The 22,907-nt window shown below is 44.1% G+C and overlaps 1 protein-coding gene across 1 annotated transcript in view; it reads left to right on the top strand.

Moving 5' to 3' along the window:
• The first annotated feature begins 490 nt into the window (after window positions 1-490).
• Window positions 491-22,907, top strand: part of LOC106587570 (Wilms tumor protein 1-interacting protein homolog) — a 32,235-nt gene continuing 9,818 nt past the window's right edge. Inside the window, exons 1-2 of the mRNA XM_014176087.2 lie at window positions 491-2,503; window positions 17,399-17,500. Coding sequence (XP_014031562.2) covers window positions 988-2,503; window positions 17,399-17,500 — 1,618 coding nt within the window. The 5' untranslated portion in view covers window positions 491-987. The remainder of the gene's footprint in view (window positions 2,504-17,398; window positions 17,501-22,907) is intronic.

The following is a 22,907-nucleotide window of genomic DNA, read 5'->3' as shown; positions in this document are numbered from 1 at the left end:
CTTCATTATAAATTGGGGACAAGTCTTAGCTTAATCATCACACATTATATACACTTTTTTTGTATCTTATAAAACATCAATGTTTTTGAGACAATGCAATATTTTGCTGTCAAGAATTAAAATCATAGATGCGAGTCATGCGACAAATGAGAGCTGCATAATCTTGGTGTGAAAAGCCCTTTGTTGATAGACAGAAGAGAAGCCTTCCCTGCATTCGGCATCTAAACTGTAATACATTGTGTTCAGCATGCTCTAGAAACAATCTATTCTAAATTCAGTGAAGCTGTTTCTGTCCCGAAACCGAAAAGGGCAAATGAAATTGGGCCAGGTGAGACTGGTCCTTTGTGCAGTTTTTTAAGGCTGAGATGAATACAGCCATACTCTCTAGGGACAACTCTTTTTCAAACTCAGGCACCCCCTTGCTGAGTTGGTCGCAATCATTGTTTCGCTCCAGCATTAACCACATTCCAGAGAGGCGGAGTGCACCCCGTCCACTTCCTCGCATTCCTTCTCCACAAACGAGTCCCTTGCGCTAAATTGTGTTTAAAACGTGTTTTGGCGCACTCTGTGTATTTTAAAATGTAAGATGTGCCTGTTAGGGGTGTATTGCAATATTTTCTGTACCTCAAATTTACATTTGAGACTCTTTTGGAAAACTGGATAAAAACTGACAAGGGAAAATTCCTCCGCGCAGCGCGCCATTGACTGTAAAGACCTTTCAACTTAACAAAAACTGAAGTTGACAAACGTAACCTGACGTTGAAACTTTGTTGTAAGGGTTTATGTTTTCGAAGAAAAAGATCATGCACTGCTCCGAGATTTCCAAGCACACTGGCCGTTCAGCAAACAGGCGACGATGCCTGGATTGAGCCTGCGTTTTGTTATGATTTCCAAGTGAAATGCAATTACTTCTATCTCACTCGGTAGTCGGTTTGTGGACTAGTGCGCTTTTTCTCTGAATTTCGTTCGTCGCCTCGGGAGCAAACCATGGATCACTATGAGGAAGATTTGGGACTCCGGGCGAGTAAATTAATGGAGGACCTTACCTTATATGAAGCATACAAGGATGGAATGTACAGTTCAAGGAGGGACATGGTTATCAACCCCGATTTGGATTTTTCGTCTCCAACGATACCCGAGCAGAAAAGTAAGACAATGAATGGCAGCTCTGCGCCTCACCAACAGATACACAGCGTTGAGAATTACATGTCTGGGAATAAAGTGTACACTGCGGCTCCCGTGCGCCCCGTGAATGGCAACAGAGCCGTTCCTGTGGATTATTGCACCCCTCAAAGAGACATAGTTTATCCTAATGAAGATAGCTATTGCACCAAATCCGAAATTGCTTTGCCGTGTTATAGCGGCGCGTCCGAGCGGCACAGGAGGTACTCATTGGAGGTGCAGGGGCATAGGTACAGCACTGGTAGCGCGTACGATGGAGTGGTTTTGAACAAGCCAGTACCCTCACCTGGCAACAGATGCAACAGTATCTGTGTTACCACCAGCCACGACGGCAGATACAATGCTACCAGCCCGCGGTCCAGTTTCGCATCCTCCCTCTCCTCCCAGGAGCAAAGTAAACATGCAAGCCCGAGGTCGAGCATCAGTAGCCCGCGCACGAGTTTGGTGGTACCCGGTCAAGACAAGTACACTAGTCCCAGGTCCAGTCTGGTACACTGTGAAGGGAGCAGTGCCCTCAGCCCCCGGTCTAGCTATGCAAGTACAGCCAGCGACACAAGTAAACATTCCAGCCCAAGGGCCAGTCTGAACAGCTATGACTGCTGCAGTAAGCCCAGCAGTAACCGCACCAGCGGCATCAGTATGGGCTACGACCAAAGGCACATCAGCCCCAGGTCCAGCACAGCGAGCCAGTATTCTTGTACCACCAGTCCACGTTCTAGCTATTCAGATTCGCGTTACATGCCTGTGGGGAACCATGATCTGGAGGGTGCAGTTTTGCATGGCATGCCGGTGGCCAGTCCCCGGTCAAGCATCTGCAGCCAGGACGGGTGCGCAAGACCCGGGACAATAGCTAACAGTGTCGTTAGTCCCCGGTCCAGTATCTCCAGTCACAGTTCCAGAAGTTCCCGGAGCTCCAGGGGATCTATGAGCACCTACCCAGATCTCCAACTACCTTCACCCAGGTCCTCAATCCTGGGGACTGGTTTGCAGGAGGACATACTAACACAAGATTGTGGCGATACCAACGGTGTTCATAGTCGTATCCATCTCCAAGCGCTCTCTGGGATGCCAGAGGCCCTGCCACAGCATGCACCACAACAGTCAACCCAGGCAGGTATGAATACAGAGGTGACCGCTGGATCACCATCATCTTCTTATGGGCTCCATACGAAAACACCAGCCTCAGGGCAGAGGTTTAAACTACCTTACCAGGTGACCCCGTGCCGGGAAAGTGGCCCAAGCCAAGCAGAAAGGAGTCTGGAAGCACTCACCTTGGAGCTGGAGAAGGAGTTAGAAATGCACATGAAAAAAGAATACTTTGGTAAGTGTAACTCCTCCTATGAACACTGTTGATTATAAGGAACACTATGAGAGTGCAATGAAGTGAGAATAAAGCTTTAAAGTAGAAAAACAGAAAATGAAATGAAACAATATTTTGATTGATCTTGGCATATCTTTTTTTAGACTACTTGTAAACTTATGACAGCTCCCTAAACATGTCTCAATAAGAGGTCAGAATGAAGCTTTTCTTACACAAAGTCAAATGAATTAGTCAGGTAAAAATGTAAAAGGGCCAGACTACATCCTCCACGTTCCATGTGTTTGGTGGTCTGATAATAACCCTCATGGTTATGAACTTCAACTCTGGTGCCCTGTGGTCCATACATGTGTGGAAGATAAGTCAATTGATGGGCTTCACTGGGTGACTTCATCTTCAGCTGGGTCACTAACCTCATTATAGTGGGAGGCTGAGGCGGCGTTAGGCTAACTGGAGCATTAACTGAGTGATCAGGCCCATTTTGTCCATGGAGCCCGCTGACCACTGATTGGTCAAACAGTGTTGTGGCCTGGCCACAGCAGCCCTGCCACTGATCAATCAGAACTGGCTGGTCACGCCTGAGGTAGCCCTTTGCCTCAAGTCCTTGGGTGTTTTGTGAGGTGAGGTGGGGGTTGGGGGAATGTTGTCCAGAGAGCTACTGGGGATCCTTTTCATTATAAAATCACAGTCCTGATCTCCATCTCCATACCTTGCACTGCAAGTGTAATAACAATAGTGTAAGAACATAGTAATAACAGCCTAACTACATTACATATTGACATAACTGAGGGATTTTCTTATGTGTAACAAGTCAGGTGTTATTAATTGTTGTTACCCATGTTACTACAAAGCAGCTATTTTGTAGTGCTAAGTAATTCCATTGTTTACAATTCCAGTGTAGTTGTGGAGCTTGTACAGTTTGTCTGTTAATCGTCATGCTGTAGTTAAAAGGGGGCGTTGAACACGACTTCAGCCTAGCTTCACTGAGCTTTGTTGTCATCTCAGCTAGTGGCTGGTTGCAACCTTAACAACTAACATGTGTATTCTATAATGCCAACAACGACTCCCTCTGTGGCAGATAAGAGTGGCTTTTGCAGGAAAATACACATTTCTGTTTTGGCAGAGCTAACGTTTACACAGCGCTGAATGGGGCTGAATGGGACCTTCTGTTCTGTCCCAGGGAGCGGAGTAGATACCCTTCAGTGATTCAGTGGTCTTGCTGCTTGGTGAAAACGCCCAGCCATACGGCCAATGAAGCGGGCATTCTCTGGAAGACTTCTCTCTGCCGTTTCTCGCTGTGCTTTCCTCAAGATATATATATTTTTTAGCATTTTTTCTCCATGAGTGCTCTGAGCTGTAACTTTTTTGCAACATATTCCCTCCCTGAGACTTGAAATCATTGTTTTTGAAGGGGTAAACTCTCTCCTCCCACAGGAAAGAAGGGAGAATCTATCCACCTTTTGAATGTGCTGATGAACAAATGGCTCCGGTCTGAGAACAGAACAGTGGTTTGATTTTGTTTTCCTCCAGTGCGCTGGCTGGCTCAGAGTGACGCTGAGACGGCTGTTCATTTGTCACAGAGGAGCAGGTGAGAGCTGTAGAATGTAGCAGACAGAAGCCCCTCACAGTACGCTGGGCCGAGAGAGAGAGAGACACACACACACACACACACACACACACACACACACACACACACACACACACACACACACACACACACGGCTCTGTTTCCGTGGCGACAGTGGAGAAATTGATCGCCCGGGCTTTGAGGTCTGTGCTGTCACACTGCGTTGCTCTGCTCTGTGCTCTGCCTCACTGCAGGCCCCTGTGTGGCCTCTGTTTGTTGTGGTGGCGAAGGAGCTGTGAATCAACAGCTGGCCCGGGACAGACCAGCATTGAGGCCTCCAGAGCAGAGCCGCCCCGCCCCCGGCTCGCCCCCGCCCAGACCCCCCCCCCCGCGAAGCCCTTCATTAACCAGCCAGTGGGGAGTCGGGCAGCACCAGACACTTGGCACACGATCTTGGCTCGCGGGCCAGACATGGCTGTCGGGGGTCAAGTCTGATCACCTGCTCAGAATAATAATGACGGTATAGTAATGTTACATGGTTGACTCAGAAAGGGTTTGGTCAACTTTTATTGTGTTGGTGGTGGTGTCAGTCACCCCAACTCTCAACTCTCACTGCAGCCGCTCTGGAGGCCAGTCTGAGCTACAATGTATGGCTTAGAGCTAAATGGAGCAGATACAGTTGCTCTTTTGACAAAAACACTTATGAATACACAAAACACAAGGCAGCCAAATGTTTTAGGGTCATTGGTAACTCTTGTGTTAGTTGATATGTGAACATAGCTCACATTAATGATACATGTTCATGATGCATTAGCTTAATCACAAATTCACTCTCATTAGTGAAGTGTGAGTATTTTAGCTCCCTATCATGAATATGGGAAGTGTTTAGAGTGCTGCCATTACCCTTCCTACAATAGACCATGAGTAGAGAGAACACACTGTCCCTGGCCTGCCTGAACAACAACAGAACACAGCATAATCACTTAAATATTGTGAGAGATTTCAGACAGAGTTTCTGCCTCATTTCCAGTTTTATGCCATTTCTCAAACATCTAGGTTTTGGACAAACATTGCAGGCAGCTGTACATCAACATAATGATTTCAAGTACACAAACAAATTGAATGTTACTATTTCTTATTATTTCCATTCTTGCTTATGTAGCCTAATAGTCTATTTCATATGTCCCCAACAGTGGTGTACTGCTATTTTTTAGGTGAGGGTGCACAAAAAAATGATGTAAATGACATTATTTACTCAATCAAAGTTTGTACCGACAGATGTAGCCAATTTAATGGCCTATCATTATAGAATATGCATAAAATGCATTCTCCAATTGCAACATCTGCCTTTGTCTAACCATATTGTCCAAAGAAAATGTTCTATTTTTAATACCCTCAAACACAAAGTTAGACATAGGCTACCTCATTTCAAATAGGCCATCATCTCTGTCCATCGTGAATTATTATTCTTCACATTTTACAGCTGAAACATCCAAACTGCATCTCCATGCCAATCATTTGTTTGATCTCAATCAGTTTAATGGGAATATGCAATTAGAGCTTCTTGAATTAGCCTACTGTTTTATGAGCCAATTAGAGTAGATTGTGATAACAAACTATTAGCCAACTGTTTTATGAGCCAATTAGAGTAGATTGTGTTAAACTATTAGCCAACTGTTTTATGAGCCAATTAGAGAAGATCGTGATAAACTATTAGCCTACTGTCTTATGAGCCAATTAGAGTAGATTGTGTTAAAAAACTATTAGCCTACTGTTTTATGAGCCAATTAGAGTAGATTGTGATAACAAACTATTAGCCTACTGTTTTATGAGCCAATTAGAGTAGATTGTGATAACAAACTATTAGCCTACTGTTTTATGAGCCAATTAGAGTAGATTGTGATAACAAACTATTAGCCTACTGTTTTATGAGCCAATTAGAGTAGATTGTGATAACAAACTATTAACCTTGTATTTTGTTTCAATCAATGCGTGCCTAGTGGCGCGCGCTGTTGAGTTGGCGCATGTGGATTTTTTTTTACTATTCAGTTTCAGCTAACCATCCTAAAATGTCATTAGAAATGAGGTGTTTTTGGTGTAACAGTATCGTTATAGGCCTACTATGCTATTATATTTGGTTTTGTTATGTGATCTTGCTAGACATTGATTCAGCTTTGTTCTAACTTTACTAAACGAGTATCGTTGTGTGAAGTGATAGTCTTCTATTTGTAATAATAGTAATAAGTGATGACTATTCGGTGTAAGCAACAGATCTTGATGAGATTTCATTTTAAGCAATTGGAGTGCTCTTCGTAGTGTTGAAAGGACAACGCCAGGAGCGCACAATGATCTTAAAGTAGTTGAACCAACTTGTGGTGCTGAAGGATAGCTCTGCCATTTGGCCAGTTCAGGAACAAACAACTACGTGGTATAGCTATTTGGTTATAGCCTAATGTAAAACAAGTACTTAGCTTAATATCATTGCACTGCTTGCGAGGAGAGCTTTATTGCGAGTATTTCATTGTATTATGTAGCTTACATGCTCTATTATAAATAAACTTTGATTTGATTTGCTTGAGCACAATACAATATACCCTATTACAGAATAAAAGAAAACAGAGGTGAACTATCAATTCATGTAATTTATTTGCATAGATTGAACATATTATCAAATCAATTGACCAAGTAGTGAACATAAATCATTACCATGTAGAATTGCAGGAAATGTTTTTTTTTAAACCACCATAAAATCAAGCTTTTAGTGTGATGTATTCATGCATCATTACCTCCAACTTGGCCCAATTCACAGTTCCAATTGCCCATCCTAACATACCAAGCTACAACAGGCCCTGCGTCTCAACTAATAGCCAATGTAGGCTAAATATCCCAAGCAGGGCTACAGCAACTTCCAGAGAAGGTCATGCTCTCAGGCTTTGCGGTGGCCACTCTGGTTTGGGTGTCCTCGGCAGAACAATGTTGCTCTAACCAAGTGGTCACATTTCGTTCTGGGTTCCACTGCACAGAGGGGGTCCGTGGAGTTTTATGAACATCAAGGCAGACACACACAGGGAAATGTTGTTTTTCAACGTTTTCATTGGCCATTTTGGTCCATCCTCTGACGGGCTTCCACAGTGCACACACACAGCTTATAGTTCATCATTCTCACCACCAGAGAGAAGAAAAGGAACAAACCACCATTTACCTACCTCTAGGCTGCTATACATATTTATTTGGTTTGTCATTCTATCGTTTTTCATAGAATTTTAGTGGTAATTAAATATAATTTATTTCAAATTTATCAGAATTAATTTTCCAGAAATAGTTTTACCAGCTGCGTTTATTCTCAAATTGATAAAAGTGAGGGAGCGCCACTCCTTCACGCTCCGGCAGCACTACACCCCTGGTCCCCAAAGGTGTGGAACTCTCTGAGTTCTGGGCAGCATCACTGAGTGTGCTACTGACGATGAAGGGCAATGTTCTTTCTTCTCCACATGTGTCCAGTGGTGTTGTTCTGTCCAGATCACACTGGACATAATGATTTAAATTAAGAACAAATGTGACTTTTCGTGCTCAGTCCATCTCCCTCTCTAACCCTCTCCCTAGTCCCTTCAGTCATGTAAAACACTGTCCACATCCGTTTGAGAGGGCCTTTCACGCTTTACAGCAACATATATGGGAAATCATCTCAAGTCAACTTGGCTCAAAATGCCATGAACTTTTCCTTAGCTTGTAGCAAGTTCCCTATTCTGTTCAGTTTTTCCTGTCAAGCTTTCCTTCCTCAGGGCATGGCTTCCACCTTGGGAGATAAAGTGGACATGTACCTGGCGGTGTGCACATGGACATGGTCCATTGTTTTGTTTACAATTCTGACTGAAGCTCCAGCAGGACTGTACTATAGAAGTACAGTGGAAATAAGCAAAGCCTTAAACTACAGTGGAAATAAAGTATAGTGGAAAATAAACAAAGGCAGAGAAAGAGGACAAGTTGCTCCTATGAGTATTCAGAAGATATCAGTTCAACAAAGCCTCTAAGAATGTTGCTCTATCCTACCTCATTGTCAGCATATTCCCCTGCAAACATCTCAGCACCGCTATCTGTCTCATAGTCAGATACCGTAGTAGACAGAGGAGGCTTCAGGCAAGTGCATGAGTCTGGAATGCAGCGGAATGGGACTGAGATAGCTGGAGGAGACCTTCGTCTGGAGAATGCACAATAAACTGTGTGGGGGGGGGGGTTGTGATAATGACCTGCTTAGCAGAGATATCGTCAAGTGGTGGGAGTCCACACTCCCTCCAAAAATCAACCACCCTGGAGTGCAGTCTCCCCCCTACCTTCCCCACCTCACTATAACACATTTCAGCTCTACTCCCTGGGAGCACTTGCTCCTTGCACTCAAAGTTCAGACACTCCAAGATCAGAGACCACAGATAGCCTTTGCCTTGTGAAGACTTGTCACTGCTAGCTTCACATTTCTCCAGCCTGTATCTCCTAGGAACAGCCATCTTTTCAAAGCAGAGCAGAAGAGGTGCAAGTGTGGTACAGATGGTATAATAGAGGTGCCGTTACATTTTCAGGACCTGCCATTATCAGTGCAGATCCATGTGTTTAAATTGTATGGCAGCCAACGGTTGTCCACACTGTTCATGGAATTGTTCGATGCCAATGCCCCAATTATGGGAAAAAACTAAAACATGTTCAGAAATATTCCTGGAAGTTCTGGAACAGTGGGGGAGTATTAAAAGACCATTAGCAGTGAGATACAGGGACATTGGCAGACCAGACCAGACTAGAGTAGTATGCTGGGCTTGGAGTTTGGAGGTAGTACAGATCGGCCAGCAGCCTTGGCGTAATCAAGAGAGTCTAACTGCTGTCAGCTGAGGCAAGGCAGATTATAGTCAATGACCATATTTACACATAAATAGGCTATATATGTTTATTGTCACATACACATAGTAGTACGGTTAAGATCCTTGCTGAAGGCTACTAGCCCAATGCTCTAACCGCTAGGCTACCTGCAGCCCTACATGCACACCAATATCCCTGTTTTTGAGTTGACGCATATAAACATCATATCCGTTTACAATAACCCAAATAAGCTCCTATCCTGGTTTTAAGAAACCCAGATAAGATGACTGGGATATGCTGATCTTAGACGGGATACTGTGGCATGTAAACATCTTTTCCGATTTACTGTTGTTTAAATGGTCTGCGCAGACTCAGTTTCACATAGTATCAGCTTTGAAGTTCAGATGGGAAAAGTAATAGTTGGAATAGTAACTGAAGTCTGGACACTGACTGTAGGCCTCACATGTAGCCTATTATAACATTAACTCATGCAGAATGAATTGTTTCTTGCAGTAAAATGATAGACCAAATGTTCATTTTGTCTTGGGAACAGGAGTGGAGAAATATGATTTCTTTCTTCCATCTTGAGAAAATGCGAATGCACGCTTTGGGACCTGTTGTGCAGCCTAAACGTGCATTTTTTTCCTGCGACATAAAAGCTGACCGTATTTCACTTTCAGTCATATAAAATATGCTTCCAAGGCAAACTGAATTACTGTCAGAAACATGTTGGATTGTTTTCACAGATTTTCATTTCCTTAAAAAACCTCTTTGGGCTAGGCGTCCCGCTAGCATCCCAAAACTGGAGGGCGCGCAATTCAAATAAATTATCATAAAAATTGTGGATATTAAACATTTATCTACATACAAGTGTCTTATATCAGTTGAAAGCTTAAATTCTTGTTAATCTAACTGCACTGTCCGATTTACAGTAGGCTTTACAGCGAAAGCATGCCATGCGATTGTTTGAGGACGGCGCCCCACATCAAAATATTTTTCCACTGGCACAGGTTTCATAAATTAATAAATAGCGATTATAAATTCCCTTACTTTTTGAAAATCTTCCTCTGATTTGTCATCCAAAGGCTCCCAGCTATAACATGTAGTGTCGTTTTGTTAGATAAAATCCTTCTTTATATCCCAAAAGGTCTGTTTAGTTGGCGCCATCGATTTGAGTAATCAACTCGTTCAACATGCCAAGATAGGAATCCGAAAATCTAGAAAAAAGGACCCTAGCCCTAACCGGTCAACATACTGATGTCAATTTTGAACGGAAAATCTCCCCAGTCCCTAAATGTCTTCGCTCCGTGAGAGAAGCAGAAATGAAAGAGAACGCTACCGATGTCAACTACATTATTGATAATGCTTTCATTCTATCGATGAATGACATTCTGGTGAGCAAGGCTTTATTTAGTGTTCTAGAGCAACAAGCAATGACAGAAGAGAAGCTGTGTGTATATAATTATAGACTAACAAAGTTGACAAACAAATAGCCTTCCTATTGTCGGAAATTATAAGCAGAAAAATGTCTAAATTAGGTGTACAAACCTTTTTTACCGCTCCCCATTTCAAAAAATATTTTCACCTTTCTTGGGTAAGTTAGCAATATTCTGTTTATTTATGGATACAGAGACACTCATGGGTAGTAAATCAACGGTGCATGTAAAGCTTATCCTGAATAAATCAAATCAAAGTTTATTTGTTGCGTACACAGATGAGCAGATGTTGAAGCAGGTGCAGCGAAATGCTTGTGTTCCTAGCTCCAGCAGTGCAGTAAACAGTACAATACTGATATACAAATAACCCCAATAAAAAAATAAAAGAACTAAAGAAGAACAAACAAGAGATTAATAAATATAAGAAAAATAAGACCATAACCAGGATATGAGCTATTATCCAGAATACTGTGCGCACGTTGACATTGTCAGAGTGCTTGCAGTTCAAGATCCGGAGTCTTCAGAAACACCATGGAACACTCCAATCCAATCTGATATCTTGTTCACTTTTAGTACATCTAACTAGTTCAGGTGCTGGACAGATACAAATAAAAAAGTCTTCAACTCCCACAGTAGTTTATTGAGACGCACAAAACAGACAACATTTCGACCCCACTGGCATCTTTTTCATGTTCACTTTTAGGTGGTTACATAACTACACTTTCCAGTCTTTTGGGTGTCTCGTTAAAGGGAATATAGAGGTAATATGGGATCTACCAAATCTGGACAGTAATATTTTATTTTCTTGCCAATGGCTATTCTAGATATTTATTTTGGCCAAGCTGTTGTGATTAAGATGATTCATAGTTTGGCTCTTTAACCTTATCAGAGAGAATAGCCCTAATTTTTCCTCTTATATTTTCTGAGTGCAGGAACAGTGTCATGAGTTTAAGTTGGAATAGGAAATACCAATATTTGACTTTGGTCCAGCTGAATGACTTGTTGACAGGAAAACATGTGGGCCTATCCTTTGGATAGCCTTGGGGTACCGTAGTCCTTGATTTAAAAAAAAATCATACAGAGTACGAATTACGGAGGATGAATGAGACATGAGCTCCTCTAAAGGCAACAAAGGTTCACCTTTGGGAGGGTCATTAAATATTTATAATTTGACGAGATGCGCGCCAACGGCAAGACGCATCAATCTCACCGGAGAAAGCATCCAAGTGAGCGAAACAGCGCCTGTCTTACTCTTTTTGGCCAGACAGCATCAGATACATGTGATACATATACTGAGACAGAGGGCCGCAGTTTCGATCACTCGGATGCTTTCTCCGGTGAGATAGATTCAACCACTTGCGAATTGAACAATTATGAAACCTTATTGAAGCATTATTTCATATGCTTTTTCTTTTTTTATTGTTCACATTTTTGGGGAAGTATGGCTTCCATTGGCATCCATGAATACACACACCACTGTAGTAGGCCTAATGACAATCGCTGAATGTCATTATGGTGTTTTTAACAGATGTCTCTTTCCTTTCATGAAATGACGTGTGCACAGTGCACTGTTTGGATGCTGGAATTATTTTAGAGTGGACGAACGTACTCAGCCGCAGTTAGCCTACTTTTTGAAGTGATTTGTTTGAGAATCATATTTCAGCATCATTACTGGGTGTGTTCATGCCCCATTAAAATGTAATGCATTTTTGTCTTTACTATTAGGCCCATTAAAAAAAAAGATTTTGCATGCACGAGGCTCCCAAGAATGTATAATTCGCACTCTGATGTCATAGATGTAAAAAGCAGGCATGGGGTCAGTTCAGAATTTGGAGAATTTAATTAAATTCAAACAATGAATTTGAATTTAATTTGAATTGGCCACACCCCACAGGAAGCAGAATTTGAATAGAATTTGAATTGAAGGAAGTAGAATTGAATTCAAAGCAATTCAACAGAGAAGTGAAACATGAAAGTCTCATTTAATTGGGGTGTGGCTAATTCAAATTCAAGAATTGAATTGGAATTAAAAAGCAATTCGCAACTCAATACAGAATTGACCCCAACACAGGTAGCCCTTTAGACTCGTACCCGTATACGGGTTGAAAATGGCAGACTTGGACACTTATAAGCACCTAAATTGGAACGCAGTGGCTGTACTGTAATATGCTATACTTGACGTCAGAGCTCAGGGTCTCTTCCATTAGGCTCTGTATGGGTTTTGACTGACAACCATTCTGAACTTGAGCACCTCATGTGACAAGAAGTTGCCCCCATCCCTCCCGCTAATTGGGCAACTTTTGCAAATGTTTTGATGTCTAATACCCTGACTACAATTGCAAAATAAATTTAGGAATATATGTTATTCAATTATTACACCCACACTGCTCGCGCGCGCCAATGAGCGTCTGCGTTGCCAAGGGCTAAAAGAGAAGTCATTCCTATTTCTGATGCAGATCACGCTGCAAGTCCTGCCTCTCCCATCTCCTCATTAGTTTATAGAAGCAGGTACCCACGTGCCATCTCCTCATTGGTTATACCCACGTGGGTGATTGAAAGACTAACTGTTTTTCCAGTTGTCGTGGTAATACTATGAAAGTGTAGATGCCAATCACCATATAAGTTCAAAGAAGAAAAAGCCTCGGAGGAGAGAGCGCTAGAAACGATTCAGTTGACCGTTTTATGTGTGGATTAATTGTCGGAGTAGAGGACCTTGTGCATTTCAGGTAAAATAACAACTCAATGTTTATATCCCAGGGCAAATTAGCTAGCAAAAGCAAGCTAGCTAAATAGGACAAATTAGCTAGCAAGTGCAAGCTAACTAGCTAAATTGCCATACATGTTTAATGCTTTTCGACCTGTCCCCAAATTAATGTCATTGGTTCAGAGTTTGTTTTGATATTTAAACCTGCGTGTCGTGATCACGTTTGGTGTATGGGGACAAAATAAATGTATGCACGATAGCACACGATGGAGCACACGCGCAGCCAGTTTGGGTTCCGTGTAAGTGAGGGAAATGCTGTATATTACGAGGACTGTATTTCTTTTGGAAGATGAAATGTTGAGGATTATAATAAATACCGCTTTGATGTCATACAAGCAAGCCAAGCAAACGTGAGTCCAAATGTGCACTTCACATTTATATATCATAAAACACAGGGGTGCATCTTTGGTTTTAGAAGTGGGGGGGACATCCCTTAGAAAAATATACCAGTCAAAAGTTTGGACACACCAGACAACTACTACTAAGAATCGAAAATATAAATATATTTAGATTTGTTGAACACTTTTTTGGTTACTACATGATTCCATATGTGTTATTTTATAGTGTTGATGTCTTCACTATTATTCTACAATGAAGAAAATAGTAAAAATAAAGAAAAACCCTTGAATGAGTAGGTGTGTCCAAACTTTGGACTAGTACTCTATATGAACATGACTGGGCATTCTAACATATCTGTATCCATTCATCATCATCAATAGCATCTCCCAGGTCTTCCTCACATTTTTGTTTTACATGTTTTGAGTCATCGGGAAAAGCCTCTATTAACCCTTGATACAGTTTGGAAATCAACTTTGGAGGTTTGTCAGACTGCCTTAAAATAGCATCTGGCTTGTCCAGTGTTTGCTGGACAGAGAGAATAAAGTGTTGTATCTGCAAAAATTCACCTCACCTCTGTCCCAGACTGATCTTCCCTGTCTGCCTGACCCTGCTGAGACCCCTGTCACCATCTAATCCTCCTAAAATGAGGCATGAGAAAGAATTACCTTGGTGTACATTGATTCTATTCTTGGATAATATAATGAATAAATGGTTCAATAATTGAAATGACCCTTATTCTCAGATCCCAGACTGTAGCTTTAAGCTGCTGTCCTGTAGCTACTGTAGGTCTACCCACCAATTCAAGATGAAACTTTGTGTCATTCACAGGCGGGAGCAGGTGTTCAGACAGACGATTAAAATATTTTTGTTGTCCCACAGATTATTTTGATACGGTCCTTAAAACTTAAATATGTAAATAAATATTGATAATCACAAAATGTAATCATCATTGAAAAGGATTACTCATTTATTGGTCTCTGCCTGCAAATCGTCCTCCTAAAAGGTAGGCTATATCCAATAGGACTGCAAAACTTAGCAAGTGTGACTGTCATCATTCTTGCTGCTTCCAGTTCAGTAGCCATACCAGTGAGATCAGGTGCCTGTGTGGTCTCAATTAAATAGAGTAGGCTATAGCCTATGTGTACATGGGCGGAGAAGCACGGAGCAGTTATCTTTCCAAGGAAATGTACTTCCTAAATAGGTCTATGATTAGGCTATAGTTTACTACATTGCCTAGAAAAGGCCTACATATTTATCACCCATATTTCTCAGTCTGATATAGCCTATAGGGCGCAAAATTGCTGGGACCATGCCTGGCAAGTGAGCTGTGTCACATACGCCTAAAATAACATTGCGGGACTGCGGTTGGGTTTGGGACCAGTTCTTGCTGTAGCGGGTTGGAGTCGGACAGAAAGCCAGCGGGTGCGGGCAGGAGCGGGATTATAAAAACCAGTCCCACGCAGACCTCTACTGTGCACCATGACAGTGAAGCTTGTAACTTTAGAGCTGTTTATTACTGTGTCAGTGTGAAAAATCGAGAATTAGCTTGAGAAACTGACAGATAACGTTACATTGACAACTGACTAATACAACTCACATTGCACTGAAAAAACATCAGAATATCAATCTTCAATTGCTTGGCCGATGGTTTCATCGTTTGATTGAGGTCTAGTGTGATTGAGGAAAAAATAATAGCAAATGTAATTCAACTTTTGGCCAGCTCTCTCTGACGGTACATAAACTGGCAAAAGCTTGCCAAGTTCATTTTTAAACATGACAAAACAAAGGCTACAAAACATTTCTATACATACAACTGCTGTTAGATAGTAATAATAGCCACCTCATGTCACTATCTGACAGATAACTAGAGGCTAGAGCAGACCTGGCTGTGGTAGCTACTCACTAGCATAGCTTTTTCATTCACCTCAGTCGAGAGGGGATGAAACATTAGCTAACATCACACAGTTGCCTCGTTTTATATCACATTCCAATACTAAAACTGGGGGGGACAAAAATGCAATTTTTGAATGTGGGGGGGACATGTCCCACCTGTCCCCAGTGAAAGTTACGCCCCTGATAAAACTCATGTAATATACAGTGTCAACAGTGTGATGTTTGGATTCAGTCTTGTCAGGTGAGCTGTCGTGTCCTCATCTTTAGTTTAATAATATTCCCATAATCTCCAAAATGTTCCCTTTTAATTGCTACCATGGTTACGCATATGCTTTCCATATTTTTTCTGTAAGAAACATTTACATTTAGCCCTATCCATATAGGCCAATTATGAGTCTAAGGGGTTAAAACCTGTCAAAGAGACATCTTGCATCTATAGCAGTATAAGTCCAGCACATATTTTAAATTGGCCTGGCTCTAGAAAGTATCATTGCCTTGAAATACTGTCAGAATAAAGTGTTAGAGAGAGGACTAGATGATGACACTCTTTCTTCATTACTGTCATCATGGGAGGAAGTTGGGGGGGGGTCAGCCCCCTGTAGGGATGTTGTGTCCTGTAGGCGTAATGACCCTGGACTCACCCTACCCAGGCTTTGACCCTGCACTCGCTGTGGAATGTGACCCCGGCGGAGGCCATCTTGTGCGTGAGAGGAAAGCAGGGGAATCATTAGTCCAATGCTATGTCCAAATAGTTGTCACCTGCTGGGTGCCTTCCTTCTCTCCTTCCTTAGTAAGGGTTTACCATTAACCTAAAAAGAACCACATAGATGAAAGTTTGTAGTCCACACCTGTGGGTAATTCACCTTTTTCTTCTAAATTGTCTAGTGTTTCCAGGTCAGTGGTCGTCCGTTGGGACATAGCCCACTAACTTTTGCTGAGTCACTTTGTTATTGTGCCACATTAAGAGAATGCTTCCTGCCAACCCCTAACACCTCTGGTTAATGTATTTTTAATTTAGATACAACATAGATCAATGAACCTCACAGAGACATTAGTTTGGTCCAAGTACTGTATATACACCCTTTATAGATCATTGATGGAACATGGAAGTTACTAGCTAAAGCAGTTACAATGACGTGTACTTTACTGCTGTATGAAAGCTTAAGTAGGATTCATGATGAATATGTTGATGATAATGGTTGGCAGGTAGCCTAGCGGTTAAGAATGTTGGGCCAGTAACCAAAAAGTTGCTGGTTCGAATCCCCGTGCCGACTAGGTGAAACATCTGTCAATGTGTCCTTGAGCAAGGCACTTAACCCTAATTGTTCCTGTAACACGGAACCCAAACCGGCTCTGCGCGTGTGCCATCGCGCATAAATGTATTTTGTCCCCCCACACCAAATGCGACACGCAGGTTAAAATATCAAAACAAAGTCTGAACCAATTATATTAATTTGGGGACAGGTCGAAAAGCATTAAACATTTATGTCAATTTAGCTAGTTAGCTTGCACTTGCTAGCTAATTTGTCCTATTTAGCTAGCTTGCTGTTGCTAGCTAATTTGTCCTGGGATATAAACATTGAGTTGTTATTTTTCCTGAAATGCACAAGGTCCTCTACTCCGACAATTAATCCACACATTAAACGGTCAACTGAATCGTTTCTAGTCATCTCTCTTCCTTCCAGGCATTTTCTTCTCTTGACTTTATATTGCGATTGGCAACTTTCATAAATTAGGTGCATTACCGCCACTGACCTCATTCGTCTTTCAGTCACCCACGTGGGTATAACCAATGAGGAGATGGCACGTGGGTACCTGCTTCTATAAACCAATGAGGAGATGGGAGAGGCAGGACTTTCAGACGCTCGTTGGCGTGCGTGAGCAGTGTGGGTGCAATAATTGAATATCATAGATTTCGAAATTTATTTTGCAACGCATGCGACTCGAGCGGTGTGGTCAGCCTGTAAGTCGCTCTGCCTAATGACTAAAATGTCAATGTAAAATAATGATGATTATGTCTACAGATGTTAACCTGTGTCTCTTCCCTCCTCCAGGTATCTGTATAAAGTGTGGGAAGGGTGTGTATGGAGCCAGCCAAGCCTGTCAGGCCATGGGGAATCTGTACCATACCAACTGCTTCACCTGTTGCTCCTGTGGTAGGTGTATATATCCCTCTGTCCGCTACTCCTACTCAGCACCTGCATCATTGGCTGGCATCACAGATGTCCTGTATTTTCATTTCTTAGCACAACATTGATGTTGGTTGCCAGAGTGTCTTTGGGAGTTATCAGCAGAATGCTCTATTCTCTGTTTGACAGGAACACGGATGATATATTGGAACGAGTGGGTTGTAGAGACGGCTGTTGAATCTGCAGTCAACCTGAAAAAAATGTGTTTATGCATGGTGTGTGTATGTGTGTATATGTGCATGTGCGTGCGCGCGTGTGTATTTGTGTGTGTAGTGCTGCCCTGTCACCCGACTCCAATTGTCCTCTCTTGTTTCAAGTGGAGACGAGGGTGAAGTCGGAGAGAGTTTGGAGCAAGGTTGCTTTCATTCATGTGCTGATGTACATGGATGCTGATCCCTTGGCTTTGGAAGAAATGCATATAATTGACATGTAATTGAATACATATACTTTCAGGTGTATTGTGTGGTTGAAGAATGAGGGGCAGTGTTTCTAATCCTGACGTTTCTCTACAGATTCCTTTCGACCTGCTTTGAAAAGTGTACTCGAGTCAGACCAGAGCGATATACTGTAGTCTGTTTCTATTGGTCAGACATTATTGCCCATCTATAATGGTTTAAACAGTACAGAAAAAGGGAATCTACACTTCTCTGTTATTCAGAATTAAATAAGTTTGGTGAAATCTATCTAGAAGTGAAGCAGGTCTTCCCCTTCTTATTCTAGTGGTCTCTGTATATAGATGATAACAGGCCCATCTTGGCTCTTGCGATGGTTTATTCCTAACGTAAACTCTGTGATGTATTATTGGGTCTCTTATGAATGGGAATGTTTGCTTTTTTAAGTGTTTTCAACCCCTCTAAGATGTTTAGTTTTAAAGTGCCTGCAGATCTCAAAACACGCCTAATGATGTATCAACTTATTTGTTGACAAACGGTTTTTGTTTTACTTTTTGACTAAAATGCCACAAGCGTTATTCTGTAAGAGTCAGGAGCTCCGTAGCAGAGAGAGTTCAGTTCTCTGAGACATTGCTGGCTGGTAGCCTTGGGCTTTGTTTAACCATGCATAATTGAGCCCTCCTCTTGGCTTGCTCCTATGGTTGCACCCTCTTTTTCATGAAATGGCCAGGAATGCAAACTACCCCCCTCCACTTCAGCCGGCCTTCCCATGAGGACCTCAATCAGACAGTCACAAAGTGTACCAGGCCTGCTTATCAGAGGGGGCCGGCCTGGCATGGGCTCTGAGCAAACAACACACACATAAACACACACACAGATAAGAGCACACACACTGATAAACGCACAAACCGATAAACGCACACACACACACACAGACAAATGTGTGCGCGAGTAATTACACGCTCACACATCACGCACGCACGCACACACACACACAATCACCCCCCACCCCCACCCGCCCAAACATACCCACACACACTCCTCATTATTTACTAGTCTCAACTATACAGTCATAAGACATACCTCTGTGACCAGTCTCCTGTTTATTTCCTGTACTGGTGTTGACGCCCAGCTCCTGACTGGATCACCAGCCACTTCCTCCTTCCACATGCCTTTTGTCTGCTAGCTCACATGTATCCATGCCTTTAATGGGGCACGCTAGTGATTAACTAGTTACCTATGTGTTACTGTAACACATCCTGCTAGTGCCTCTCACACCAGCCAGGAGAAAACAGCCAAGGGCCATGTATTTCTGAAACCTGTTTATGATGCATTGTGGTTTCCTCAGTCACTCACCAGCTGCACCTGGCTGGCTGGCAGGCTGGCTGGCTGGCACAGGGCACACATCTCAATGTTGTGCTGTCTGCTATGGGGATCTGGCTGGGGTATGGTAGATGGCTGCACTAAGTAGAGTTAGCCTGGCTACTCCCCATATAAATAGAATCTAGTCATTCTATTTCTATGCTACTCCCTCATCTGAGTGTATATTGTGGGATCTGGTCAAGGTTTTCAATGATGTACAACAGCTTGGTAGTGTAACCCATGCTGCTTTTGGCGATGGTTCGACTACTTGATCATGACTTTCGCTGTGATTTAGTTGTGGAGGAGTTTCTGAGAGAGACTGAGTGGGTCATGGTTTTATCCTAGCTCTTAATGATATTAGAGAGACTGAGTGGGTCATGGTTTTATCCTAGCTCTTAATGATATTAGAGAGACTGAGTGGGTCATGGTTTTATCCTAGCTCTTAATGATATTAGAGAGACTGAGTGGGTCATGGTTTTATCCTAGCTCTTAATGATATTAGAGAGACTGAGTGGGTCATGGTTTTATCCTAGCTCTTAATGATATTAGAGAGACTGAGTGGGTCATGGTTTTATCCTAGCTCTTAATGATATTAGAGAGACTGAGTGGGTCATGGTTTTATCCTAGCTCTTAATGATATTAGAGAGACTGAGTGGGTCATGGTTTTATCCTAGCTCTTAATGATATTAGAGAGACTGAGTGGGTCATGGTTTTATCCTAGCTCTTAATGATATTAGAGAGACTGAGTGGGTCATGGTTTTATCCTAGCTCTTAATGATATTAGAGAGACTGAGTGGGTCATGGTTTTATCCTAGCTCTTAATGATATTAGAGAGACTGAGTGGGTCATGGTTTTATCCTAGCTCTTAATGATATTAGAGAGACTGGGAGATTCCGTAGCGTCTGTGTTTTCTATTTGAGAGATGTGCTTGTGGCTTTGTTGGTGTCTTAACTTGGCTGTTCTCTTTAAAGAGAGACTTAAAAACAATTTGTAAGCAGCAGCAGGCCAGCACATGCTCACGTTGCCGGGGTCGAAACATTCCTGTCTGAAGTCCCGAGCAATCTGAGTGAGTCACTACCTCCAGCATCCTTCTTTTACTTACCACGGTACTGGGCAGGTCCTCCCTCCGCCTCTCCCTCTCTGCCTCCTCCCCCTCAGATCCCCACTGCCTGCCTGCAGGTGATAAAGGCCCACTTGTTCTGAGAGGAGAGGAGGAGAGGAGAGGAGAGGAGGGGAGAGGAGAGGAGAGGAGAGGAGGGGAGGAGGGGAGGAGAGAGGAGAGGAGAGGAGAGGAGAGGAGAGGAGAGGAGAGGAGAGGAGAGGAGAGGAGAGGAGAGGAGAGGAGAGGAGAGGAGAGGAGGGGAGGGGAGAGGAGAGGAGGGGAGAGGAGAGGAGAGGAGAGGAGGGGGAGAGGAGGGGAGAGGAGAGGAGAGGAGAGGAGAGGGAGAGGAGAGGAGAGGAGAGGAGAGGAGAGGAGGGGGAGAGGAGAGGAGAGGAGAGGGGAGAGTGGGTGGGGTAGAAACTGAGAGGGTGCAACATGCTTGATGTTTCCCTCCTACAGGAAGAATATGGGGATACTGAACATTTAAAAGATGGTAATGTAGGACATTATTCAGATTATTTACATAAGGAGATATTCATTCAGTATTTATTGTGAGCTCATGTCTTGGCTTAGCAACTATAGTTTTTATTTTTTAATTTTTTAAGTTGCCTATGGCCAACAGCCAGGTCATTAAAAGTCAACATAGTAGCATAGGGATTTTATAAATGACACAGGTCATGTTCAGATGCCGGGCTGGTTGGCACCAGGAGTAGCAGTCAGCAGTGCTACAGTACCGCCACCAGGCTACCGCAACCAGGCATCCATGACTGCTCCACAATCTACCACACTGACCACATGATCACAAGACTTTGATTGCAGGAGTATGACTCACTAAGGATTTCATTTTTCCTCAGAGAATTATTTTATTTGAACAGTTCACTGCAGTTTGTTGTAGTGCTCTAAAATCATTTCTGAATGGTTAAATATCTAGCTGAGAGAATCGCTCCCATTATTTCAAGATGCACAGCCCTTTATGTGCATGTCTGTGAAACGCAGCACTGAGTCATGGGAAACCAATGTTGGGGCTGTAAAAACTAAGTACAGTATCTTGAGTGTAAAATCCCAATCAGGGAGCCATTTGGTCCTGAACTCCATGGAAAATGCCACATGTCCCACCATGCTCAGGGGCTGTGAGCTGAGGAGAAGAGGAGAGGAGCCCTGAGCCCCAGCCCACTGCAGCCAGCCCAGCACTTTCCTCTCCTGTGACAAAGGCTAGAGGGAGAAAGAGCGAGGCAGGGAGCCCTCCCCCTCTCTATGAGGGAACGAGGGAGGGAGGGAGCCCTCCCCCTCTCTATGAGGGAACGAGGGAGGGAGGGAGCCCCCTCCTCTCTATGAGGGAACGAGGGAGGCAGGGAGCCCTCCCCCTCTCTATGAGGGAACGAGGGAGGGAGGGAGCCCTCCCCCTCTCTATGAGGGAACGAGGGAGGGAGGGAGCCCCCTCCTCTCTATGAGGGAACGAGGGAGGGAGGGAGCCCTCCCCCTCTCTATGAGGGAACGAGGGAGGGAGGGAGCCCCCTCCTCTCTATGAGGGAACGAGGGAGGGAGGGAGCCCTCCCCCTCTCTATGAGGGAACGAGGGAGGGAGGGAGCCCTCCCCCTCTCTATGAGGGAACGAGGGAGGCAGGGAGCCCTCCCCCTCTCTATGAGGGAACGAGGGAGGGAGGGAGCCCCCTCCTCTCTATGAGGGAACGAGGGAGGCAGGGAGCCCTCCCCCTCTCTATGAGGGAACGAGGGAGGCAGGGAGCCCTCCCCCGCTCTATGAGGGAACGAGGGAGGCAGGGAGCCCTCCCCCTCTCTATGAGGGAACGAGGGAGGGATATAGCCCTCCCCCTCTCTATGAGGGAACGAGGGAGGGAGGGAGCCCTCCCCCTCTCTATGAGGGAACGAGGGAGGGAGGGAGCCCCCTCCTCTTTATGAGGGAACGAGGGAGGCAGGAGCCCTCCCCCTCTCTATGAGGGAACGAGGGAGGCAGGGAGCCCTCCCCCTCTCTATGAGGGAACGAGGGCGGCAGGGAACCCTCCCCCTCTCTATGAGGGAACGAGGGAGGCAGGGAGCCCTCCCCCTCTCTATGAGGGAACGAGGGAGGGAGATAGCCCTCCCCCTCTCTATGAGGGAACGAGGGAGGCAGGGAGCCCTCCCCCTCTCTATGAGGGAACGAGGGAGGCAGGGAGCCCTCCCCCTCTCTATGAGGGAACGAGGGAGGGAGGGAGCCCTCCCCCTCTCTATGAGGGAACGAGGGAGGGAGGGAGCCCTCCCCCTCTCTATGAGGGAACGAGGGAGGCAGGGAGCCCTCCCCCTCTCTATGAGGGAACGAGGGAGGCAGGGAGCCCTCCCCCTCTCTATGAGAGAACGAGGGAGGGAGGGAGCCCTCCCCCTCTCTATGAGGGAACGAGGGAGGGAGGATGGTGCAGGGGGGGTTGAATGGGACCAACTAGTGACCTCAGGCAGAAAGAATGTCCCCGTTTTCTCAGGCGGCCCGCTCCCTTAGCAGAGCACCACAGTCAGCGAGCGCCCAGGGC

Source organism: Salmo salar, chromosome ssa26 (genome assembly GCF_905237065.1).
Source record: "Salmo salar chromosome ssa26, Ssal_v3.1, whole genome shotgun sequence".
Taxonomy (NCBI): domain Eukaryota; kingdom Metazoa; phylum Chordata; class Actinopteri; order Salmoniformes; family Salmonidae; genus Salmo; species Salmo salar.
Note: the sequence above shows the minus strand (reverse complement) of the source record. Positions and strands in the feature narration are given on the sequence as shown.